Genomic DNA, 10,745 nt, shown 5'->3' on the forward strand with positions numbered 1-10,745 from the left:
AACTTCAATGAGAAAATAATTTCAGCACGGAATAAGAGCTTCTGACAGAGACCAAGTGTTGCCAGCAGTTGCTCCAGGTGCTCCTGCCAAGAGCCCCTGCAGGCAGGAGCGCAGTCCCCAATGCACGCGGGCTTTGGCTCCCTCTGGCACAGAAGCCCCCCACGGGCACAGGTCTCTGGGGCAGGAGAAGGGCACCAGCGCTGCCAGGACCCGGGGGGTGGCAGGTCTGCTTGGGCAGAGACTCTGCCACACCTGCTGATGTCAGCGCTCCCCGGGCCCCAGGGGTCCAAGCAGCATTGGTGCCCTGGCCCACACGTGCCTTGTCTGTGTCACACCCGCGGGTTTAGGATGGCCACCAGCCGGGACGTGTCCCAAGGAGGCCGTGCCAGCTTCTGTGGAAGGCCCCGTGCCCTTCCCAGCACAGCTGCGTCGGCAGCCCTGGGGGCTCCTTCTGCTGCCCTGAGCCCGCAGAGCAGGGCAGCGTTTGCTGATGGTTTCAGCCATTCCTAAAGACCCTGTCGGGCTGTCTTAGACACTTGGCGTGAGGAATTCCTTCCAACATGGGCCACTTTGGGTGGGTCAGGGGTGGCCCCAGGGCAGGGGGCAGTGTTTGCAGGGGCCCTTTGTGACACGGTGCTGCGTGGTCACCGTGTCATGGAACGGGACAGCGTGTCCAAGGGCCCTTTGTGACACAGGGTGACATAGGAGCTGGCGGTGACAAGACCACGCCAGAGTGCTTGGAGCACGCGACGGGACAGGACGGGACAGAGCGGTGCCGTGAGGAGCCCCCGCACAGCGCACTCGTTCGTGTCTGACCCGGAGCTTTTCCCAGGCGTTATTCCTGCAGCTGTCCTCGAGGCCAGACCACAGGACTTGGTGACCTGTGGCCTTCCTGAGGCTTCTCTTCTGCAGGTGCCCTTGAGGGCAGACCGTGGGACTCGGTGCCCCGGAGGCATCTCCTATCCTTGCCACTGGTGCCCTCGAGTCCTGACCACAATCAATCCTTGACAGGAGTCTCCTGTCCTTGTGGCAGCAGCCCTCAAGACCAGAGTGCAGGACTTGCTGTCCTGTAGCCTTCCTGAGGCTTCTCTCTTGAAGGTGCCTTCCAGGCACGACTGCAGGACTTGCTGACTCGGAGCTTTTCCGAGGCATCTCTCCTGCAAATAGCCTCAAATCCAGTCACTGCCATGGAGCAGAGATCCCTGAGAGGGCCCAAGCTGGCCTGGGTGCAGGAGGAGGAAGAAGGCCCTGGAGTTGCCCCAGTAGAGGAGATCAAAGAGGTGGTGCGGTTCAAGACTCTACAGGAGGGTGAGTGGCAGAGCTGGGCTTAGTGTTGGTGCCTGCAGCCAGCTTGGCACCATTCCATCCCATCCCACTGCGTCCCATCCCATGGCATCCCATCCCATGGCATCCCATCCCATGGCATCCCATGGCATCCCATGGCATCCCATGCAATCCCATCCCATCCCATCCCATCCCATCCCATCCCATCCCATCCCATCCCATCCCATCCCATCCCATCCCCTGGGGACATGCCCACGGACAGGACAGAAGAGGGGCCGGGCAGACACCCCGCAGCGGCCGTGCTCCATCCCCTGGGGCATCCCGGGGCTGTCCCTGCCTGGGGAGCTCAGGGCTGGGCTGTGTTCTCCGGCCTCTCCCGCAGCCCCTCAGCTCTGGCTGCGCTCGCTCTTTGCCAGATGCAGCCGTGGACCGCACACAAGAGCAGGACCCCGCCCGTGGCCTCTTCCGCAGAACAGTGGAGGTACCTGCAGCCATCCCCACCTGGGCTGGGCCTGCTGGCACCGCTCAGCCGAGCACCGCGCTTGGGTCATTCCGTGGAACATCCCTGGCTTCCTGCCCTTCTCCTACACCTGTTTGCAAATTCATCAAGAGGATTCAGGAGGAAGAGACCAGCACCATGGGCAAAGGGCTCAGAGCATATTCACACACCTTCAAAACCAAGACCTGTGCTGCCCCGCTGGAATATGCTCATAGAGGAGGGGTTTTGCAATCCAAAGCAAATAAGCGGCCTGTGGTTTGAGGGTTTGATCCTCCCAGGAATTGCTTGGCCTCCCAAGCCACGTCCGCTGGTCACTGGAAGCCTTTGAGGCCATGGCAGTGTGGTGGGAAGGGAAGCACTTCTCTGGGGAAGCTGGGGACATTCCTCCCTCTGGCAGCTTTCCAAGTCTCCCCGTGCATTCTCCAGGTGCCCGCCATGGTGAGGTACATCCACGAGTGGCTCATGGACAATCAGTTTGCTGAGCAGAGGCTGAACAAGGCCCTGCTGGATCTCACTGAAGAACAGCCTGCTGATGTAGTAATGACACTCCTGTGTGTGGCCCCATCCTGTGACAGGTATGGGGCCACCTGCCCAGAGGGCTCACGGCTCCCCAGCCCATCAGCCTGTACAGCCTGTGCCAGATGTCTGACCAACAGAGAGTCCCCAGGGCCCTCTGGCTGCTCCCTTTGCCAGCCCTGGCACCTCAGCCCCCGAGCCTGCTGCCATGCTCCCTCGCTGCCCCTCAGGGGCCTGTCCCCACAGGCCTGGGCTGCCTGGGCGCTGGTGGTGAGGGGCAGTGGGCAGAGGCAGAGCTGGCAGCCAGCTCAGGTCCCTGCTGCTGCCCAGGTCACGGTGCTGTGTCCCAGACCCCACTGAGACAGAGCTCTAACCCCGCAGAGCTGCTTTCACCATGTGGAAGAGCATCATGTGCTCTCCCAGGACTGCCGAGCCAGTGCAGCTGATACTCCTCGATGTGCTGGGGAGTTGGCCAGAGCACAGCACGTTCACCTCTGATGGGGGCAAAACTGGTGTCTTTGTCCTGGCTGTGAGTTTCTGCAACTGGCCTTTGCTGGCCCCAAGGCCACCTGTCCAGCAGCTCTCCATCCTCCTTGCCCCACTGCATCTCCCTGCCTCAGGCGCTGGGCTGAAACCTGGCCTCGGGGCAGCTTCAGGGGCACCAGGCCCGCTGCTCCCCCTGCGTCTCTCCGGGCCTCTCCCTCCCGTGCTCGGGCCCTGCCACACGGACACCTTGGCACTGAGCGCTGTCTCGGGGGGCTTTGTCCTTTGCAGGCAACTGTGGTGATGTGGGAGATCCTCCAGGTGCCCTGTGTCCCACAGATGGTGACAGTGTATTTCCCCCACCTACTTGTGCATCTGCTCTTCCAAGTGTTCTTCAGCACTCTGGATATGCCAGAGGAGGTCGATACCTTCTGGAAGGGATGCCAGCAGCAATACGGCCTTGCCACCAGCCCCAACAGGTACTCCATCCCACTCCTCTGTCCCTGCCACATCCCTGGGCAGGAGCCAGTGCTCCCAGCATGACCTGGGCTTTGCTCTGCACGCAGGTTTGCAGTGCGGACCCTGAAGTCCCTGCTCTGCCAAATGGAGCACGAGGATGTGGTGCTGGCAATGGAACGCAAGCGTGGCTGGGACACGCTGCTGTGTGCTGACACCCACCACTATGCTGTGGGTCTGCTGGCCAGGTGAGACCCCCTTCTCCCCGCTGCCTCTGACATTTGTGCTCTGTGCCCAGGGTGCCCCACAGAGTCCCAGTGGTCGTGGGCCAGAGGGCCTTGTCACCGAGGTACAGCCAAGCAGACTGGAAAAGGCTGGCAGAGGAGGGTACACACAAGGAGCCGCCTCCCAAATAGCCCAGAGCCCCTTGCAGGATGCTGGGGAAAGACCAGACCTCTGTGAGTCCGTCCTGGGAGAGGTTTGTCCCCCGGCCCAAAGTCTTGGTTACTTTTTCTCCTGCCAGGGAGATATCCCGTGTCTCCATCCCCTTGTGCTCCCGGATCGCTCGCTACCTGCTCCAGCTGCTCAACACACTGGAGCCACGCTGGGAGCTGCCCGCCCTGGCGTTCCTTGTGGAGGTGAGCCTGATGGCCAGCGCTGCCTCACTCAGCTGCCTCCCAGCTCTCTGTCCTCTCGTAGCCGCAGCTGCCTGGGACGGGTGCCCACGCCCTGTGCTGCTGCCTGGGCCCAGCCCTGTGCGGTTCCGGGCTCCTGCCGGCCGGGTCCCCTGTCACTGCCCTGTGCGTTTCAGGTCCTCGAGTGCCTGAACTTGAGTGGAGGCAGTGCTAACAGAGTCCTGCAAATCTTGTCAAGGCACCTGCACAGCAAGTGCAGGGACAGGCGTCGCCTGGCGCTCAGGGCCCTTCTCAAGCTCATTGACAATCCCTCGATGGTGAGAAGGGGGCAGCGGCTGAGGCTGCGCTCGGGAATGCAGTCGCTTGGGCTTTGCTGGGCTTTAGGCACTGGGGCAGCTGCTCCCAGCTCTCCTGCCTCCTGCTTCAGCTGCCCAAGTGCTCCGCAACAGCCCTTTGGCCTCTAGGCCCTGCGGCAGCAGGATGGCGTTTCACAAACTTGTGTTCCGCACAGAGTGAAAAAATGGGGAGCCTGACTGAAAGTCTTGTGGAGCTCCTGTGCGATGCAGATGGAGAGATAGTTAGCATGACAGTCACGCTCCTCAGCTTTATCTCCCGGGACAAGGACATGCTGATAGGCAGCTCCATTGCACTGCAGCTGGTTGAGGCGCTCCTGCCACTCTTTGACCACGTAAGGCTCGCTGCCTCCAGCCACAGCCACTGGCTGCTGCCCGGACACTTTGTGCCCTGTGGATTTCCAGGCCTGAGCCAAGCTGAGCCCCATGCAGCCGATGCTCAGGTCTTTTTTTCTTCCTTTCATACAGGACAATAGCCAGGTGCAGCTGCTCTCCATCCTGCTCTTCCAAACATTGGTGTCTCTTCCACTGGAAAAGGACAAAAAGGCCCTGAAGACGCATGTGCGCCAGAGCCTGCTGCCACTCTTCTTCCACTGCCATGACGAGGATGGGCGTGTGGCACAGGTGAGGACTCGTGGGCTGCTGCTGTCCCCCTGGGAGGCGGCTCAGCTGCCTCTTGCCCTGGCGCCTGCTGGGCTGCAGCCTCCTCCAGGCCTTGGCACAGGGACACAGGTCCTGCGCCCTGGGCTGTGGGGCCATCTCCGTGTCTCTGCTGCTCTCCAGGCTTCTCAGGAAACGCTGCTTTGTGTGGCCCAGCTCCTGAAGAGGAGGGATCTGGAAAAAGTGGTGAAGAAGAAGAGGCTGTGGAAGTTCACCGAGTGCCTGGTAAGGATGGTCTGGAAGTGCCAGCCTCAGGCAGGAGAACCCCCCTGAGCGCGGTGCTCAGTGTGCGGGGCTGGCAGCTGTGCCCCTGCCCGCTGCTGCAGCCAGAGGCGGCGCGGGCTCTTCTCCAGGCTCCTGTGGGCCCGAGCTCACGGCGGTGCGGGCAGGGGAGGCTGGGGCTGGGCGCAGGGAGTGCCCGGCCCAGGGGCTGAGCCCGCGCCAACCCCTCCCTCCTGCCGCTCTCTCCAGCTGGCAGACGACAGCAGCAGAGCGGCCGAGCACCTGCGCCAGGCCATGCCCTACCTGGAGAGCCCAGAGGAGCCCCTGCGAGAGGCGGCCATCAGGTTCCTGGGTGAGCCGCGAGGCCGGGCTCCCTCCCCGCCCCGCCGCAGCTCGGCCCCAGCCCCGCCTGCTGCCCCGGCAGCGCCATCCGGGCCCGGCGGGGTGGAGCCCCGGCTGGCCTGGGCGCTGCTGCCGCCCTCTCGCAGCCGTGCCCTTGGGCGGCAGCGTGCGGCAAGGGCCCGGCTGAGCCCTGCCGGGCCAGGAGGCCGTGTGGCCACAGGGCTGGCAGCGCCGCTGGCAGGGAGCTGTGCCGCTGGGCCGTGACGGGCTCTGTGTTGGCAGGGATGGCCGGGCGGCAGCTGAGGGGGAAGAAGGAAGAGCTCCAGCTCATCTGTGAGGGTGAGTGAGGGCAGCGGGCTGTCAGCGGGGGCTGGCGGGGGAGCTGCAAGCCGTGCCCCGGCTGCGCAGGGCTCTGCTCCCTGCGCGGACGAGGGGCGGCGTGGGCAGAGCACACGGAGATTTCAGGGCCACCTGGGGGATTTGTGGCCAGCAGCTTCGGGCTGATCCCATTTGTCCCTTATTCCCTGCTGGCCATGGCCGGAGCCGGCTGGGATGGCCCTGGCAGGGAGGTCTCCTCGGGTCCCCTCAGATCCGGGATCTGACCATGGCTCTGTTGCTCTCTCTTTCAGCCCTTGAAGGCACGGCAAATGACATCAGCGTCGCCGTTGGAAGCCTGGCAATTCAAACGTTGTACATCCTCCAGGCAGTAGAGAGAGCTGGATATTCCCTCTTGGACAGCCTGCATGATCAGCTCCGCAGGGCATGGAGGACACGGCCTCGTCTCTTGGGGCTCGGCTGGCTGCGCTGCTGGAGCTGTGCAGAGTGCTGATCCCAGAGGCTCTGTCTGCTGGGGCCACCTGAGCCAGCAGGAGTGTTTAATTTCTTCAAGATTGTTCTTTCATTCTTTTTACTTTTCTGTAGCATAGAAATATAGGATGTGTTGTAATAGACAGACTCCCAGGATCTTTCTTTTGCTGCCCAGGCTCTGCAGGGCATAGGGGAAGAGGGAGCAAAGGGTGCCTGGGCTCAGTAAGCTGCCCAGGCACGTGCAGGCTTGCAGGGAAAATGGCCAGAAGCCCCTTGGCCTTTGGTGGTTCTGCTGAAGCCTTTGTGCTGCCAACAGAGCCGGTGGGCAGGGGCCGGAGTTCCAGGGATCCCTGTGAGACCGGTGCCTGGAGATGGCCACAAGCCCTGTCCCAGGCAGGAACCACCATCTGTGTCCTCCTGCCCGTGTGTTGCTGGCTGCATTGCTAAGGGCTCCGAGGTGCCTCTGGATGGGGCTCCTCGGGAGCTCCTGTGGGGCTGCGGCGCTGCTGCCGGGCAGGTTGGCCGGGCTGAGGGAGACCCTGAGGGTATGGGGCCACCAAGGGATGAGGGGCTGCGAAAGCCCTGACAGGACAAGGCAGTGGGAAGGCACGGGGGGGATGTGGGAGGCAGTGGGTAACGTTGGCTCGAGAAGGAAAGTGGGTTGGAGCCAAAGAGACCACTCAGCCCGATGTTCATGGGGCAATCAGAGAGGGTTTGTGCTCAAGCCCTTCCTTCTAAGGGGCCTTTGAAAAAGCCAGTCTGGATAATTTCACTGGTCTGACCTCTGCCCCCCTTCAGATTCTGGCCTGTGAAATGTCTGCAGCCTTGGGAGAGATGTGATGGGCGAGGCCCCTGTCAGTCAAAGCAGGGGCTGGTCCATTCACCCAGTACAAGGCAGCCTGCACTGTGACACACGGCAACAGAGTGCCAGGCACAGCTGCGGGTGCTCCCCATGAACCTCAGCTCTGGGACCACTGTCTGCCCCAAGCTTCAGGGCTGCAGTGGGAGCTGGGCTCTGCCCTGGGGCCATCCTGCAGGGACAGCTGCAAACAGGGAGCATTCCCTTGCCACCAAGAGCCAAGCCAGGGCTGCAGGGCAGCTGCTCCAGCCCGGACGGCACTGTTGGGTGCTGCGCTCTGGGGCTGGGGCTCCCCGCACAGGGGACTGGACTGGTGTGCCAGAGGAGACAGAGAAGCTGCAGCTTCAGCCTAACTGAGGTGGGTGCATGGGCTGGGAAGAGTGGGGAGGCCCAAGGGGATTCACAGAGCTCATCCTGCTGAAAGGACAAGGAAAAGGGAGTGGGAACTCAGCAGTGCGGAGAGCTGAGGGCTGGAGAGCAGCTCTGAATGCCAGTAAAATCCAACCAGACCTCTGAGACATTGGTGCTCCTCAGCCAGTGTCAGGATGAGTCCCTAAGCTGGGGGCTCAGCCTTCCTCGTGGTGAGGCACATCAAGGAAGGCAACAGTGTGATGGAGACTGCCACAGGCTGGGAACTCACTGGGGGAAAAGTGGGAGCAGTTGGGAAGTAAAATGCAGGTGAGGGAGAGAACTGTTCAGAGAAGGCCTGAGCTACAGCTTGAGCAAGCTGTAAAATGTCATTTGGGGTCATCCCAGATTGATTTCATCTCAGAAAAGTATTGAACAAGTTTATTTTTTGGCTGGTGGCATGTTTTCCCTTGGAGGTGTACACTCTGCAAATTTGAGCTGTGTTGCTGAAATGCTCAAGCAAGTCTGTGCTGCAGGTCACACCATTGCTTCTTGGGCTGATTCTGGCCCGGTGCTGTGCCCAGCAGAGCTCTGGCAGAGCCCAGAACAGCCTCAGCACCCGCAGAGCCCGGCTGCAAGGAGAGAAACCAGAAAGTGCCCCTCAGCTGAAGGCTCCTGTCCCCTTGTCCCAGCCGCCCGCGGTGCCCAGGCCATGCTGGCCGTGCCCAGAGCGGGCTTTGGGGCTGTGAGGAGAAGCTGAGGGACCTGGGCTGCTGCAGCTTCTGAAGAGGAGGCCCAGGGCTCCTCCTGCAACTGCTCCAAGGGTGGTTTCAGAGAATCACAGAACCAGCCAGGTTACAAAAGACCTTGGAGATCATCAAGTCCAACCTGTGCCCTGACACCGCCTTGTCTCCCCTGAGCCTTCTATTCTCCAGGATAAACAACCCCAGCTCCCTCAGCTGCTCCTCACAGGACTCGTGTGGCAGAGCCCACACCAGCCTTGTTGCCCTTCTCTGGACATGCTCCAGCCCCTCCATGTCCTTCCTAAATTGGGGACCCAGAACTGGACACAGCACTCGAGGTGCTGCCCAACCAGTGCCCAGTACAGGGGAAGAATCACTGCCCTGCTCCTGCTGGCCACACCATTCCTGATCCAGGCCAGGAGCCATTGGCCTTCTTGGCCACCTGGGCACACTGCTGGCTCATGTCCAGCCTGCTGTCCATCAGTGCCCCCAGGTCCCTTTCTGCCTGGCTGCTGTCCAGCCGCTCTGGCCCCAGCCTGTAGCTCTGCAGGGGTTTTTGTGGCCAAAGTGCAGGACCTGGCACTTGGTCTTGTTAAACCTCACCTTGTTGGACCTGGATCCAGCCTGTCCAGGTCCCTCTGCAGAGCCCTCCTACCCTCCAGCACATCCACACTCACACCCAGCTTGGTGTCATCTGCAAATTTCCCGATGGTGGATTCAGTCCCCTCATGCAGATCATCAATGCAGACATTGAAATCCACGCTGGCTGGCTCTGATCCCTCGGCCATCCTGTGGGTGCCCTGTGATGGCACTCAGGGTGATCTGTTCCAGAACCTTGCCGGGCACCGAGGTCAGGCTGACAGGCCTGCAGTTCCCCAGATCCTCCTTCCAGCCCTTCTTGGGGATGGGCTCACACTGGCACCTCCAGTCCTCTGGGGCCTCCCTGGTGAGCCAGGACTGATGAGAAATGATGGAGAGCAGCTTGGGGAGCTCATCCACCAACTCACTCATCCCCCTAGGATGGATCCCATCTGGTGCCAGAGACACCTGTGAGCATCTGAGTGGCTCAGCAGGTCCCCAGCTGCTCCCTCCTGGATTCCAGGGAGCTGTTCTGCTCCCTGTCCCCATCCACCAGCTCAGGAGAACACTTGTCCTGAGCATGACCTGTCCTAATGATGAAAATTGGGGCAAAGAAGGCGGCTCAAGTTAAGCAGCTCAGCTTTTCCTTATCTTTAGGTACTTTATTCCCCACTGCATCCAATAAAGAGTAGAAGTTCTACTTATCCCTCCTTTTGCTATTAGTTTATTTTTAAACCACTTGTTATTCTTTTTCACAGAAGTGGCCAGCTTAAGCTCTAATTGACCTTTCACCACTCTACTTTCTGTACGAGCTAGCAACATCCTGAAAGATTTCCTGACATGCCTGATCTTCTGTCCAAAGTTGATGCACCCTCTTTTTTCCTGACTTCCCAACAAAGCTCCATGCACAGACAGAACAGTCCTTTTTCCTCGCTGGCTCAACTTCGGCACAGAGGGACAAGCTGCTCCTTCCCCCTTAGGATTTCTTTCTTGAGATGTGTCCATCCTTCCTGGACCTCTTTGTTTTTAAGGGCTGTTTCCCTGAAAGAATCAGACACTTGATTCACTACTCTCCAAATCTGCATCCCGAATAAGCCCAGGTCTGCCCTCCGTAATTCCTGTGTAGAAGTTTTGTTGAAGCCCCCCCTCCTTTCACAGAACATTGAAAACTTGATTATTTCATGGTCACTGTGCCCCAGGCAGCCTCTGAGCACCACATTTGCCACCAGCCCTTCTCTGTTTGTGAACAGCAGGAGACAGAGCTTTCCTTGGGAGTGGGAGTTACCAAAAATTCAGTAAAACAGAAAACTCCTTAACCCCAATGTAGCATTAGGAAGCAGCATTCTTTATTCAGCCGGATGCACAAGGGAGAGCTCCTCCCAAAGCCAAGCATGCTGAGTGCAGGAGAGTTTCTGTTCATATTCTGTATTTTGCACACATATTCATTGATTGTCCTGCACTAAACACACAGATGATAATCATTTCCCCAAAATCATGAACACATTTCCCCTCCCATTTTTTGCATGCCTTCTTCTGTCCTGGGGGGTCTCTCTGGTGGTCCCTGGTGGTCGTGGACCCCAATGTTCCCGTCAGCCTGGCTGAGCTGGCAGGACACTGAGGCTGGTGAATTTCAGTTCCCCTTCTCACACAATGGGCATTGTGTGGTTTCCATAGGCCCGGGGTTTTGCAGAACGAGCATTGTGTGTGCTCAGCAGGTGGAGACAATTTCTCATCTGGGAACATGAGGTCACAGAGTGGGATATGACACCACAGAGTGGGTTATGTGAGGTCATTGCGCAACTATGGTATCATAGGCTGTCTCTGTGACATCACAGAGTCAGCTGTGACATCACAGGGCAGAGGCATGACATCACAGAGCAGGCTATGACATCACAGAACAGGCTGTGACATTAGAGACCAGTTGTGTGACAGTAGAGAAAGGTAGAGGAATTTCTCATG

General features: G+C 59.7%; 1 protein-coding gene across 1 annotated transcript; it reads left to right on the top strand.

Annotated features, from left to right (window-relative positions):
- Positions 1–1,041: 1,041 nt before the first annotated feature.
- Positions 1,042–6,398, top strand: LOC128820927 (uncharacterized). Its single transcript, XM_054001768.1, has 15 exons — positions 1,042–1,308; positions 1,701–1,765; positions 2,210–2,358; positions 2,681–3,035; positions 3,122–3,261; positions 3,349–3,486; positions 3,537–3,587; positions 3,672–3,876; positions 4,050–4,190; positions 4,385–4,561; positions 4,695–4,850; positions 5,010–5,111; positions 5,358–5,460; positions 5,733–5,789; positions 6,080–6,398. Exons 1-15 carry the CDS (start codon positions 1,188–1,190, stop codon positions 6,277–6,279), a joined length of 2,160 nt encoding a protein of 719 aa, XP_053857743.1. The 5' UTR covers positions 1,042–1,187; the 3' UTR covers positions 6,280–6,398.
- The last annotated feature ends 4,347 nt before the right edge of the window (positions 6,399–10,745 follow it).

This window comes from Vidua macroura, chromosome 32 (genome assembly GCF_024509145.1).
Source record: "Vidua macroura isolate BioBank_ID:100142 chromosome 32, ASM2450914v1, whole genome shotgun sequence".
In the NCBI taxonomy this organism is placed as follows: domain Eukaryota; kingdom Metazoa; phylum Chordata; class Aves; order Passeriformes; family Viduidae; genus Vidua; species Vidua macroura.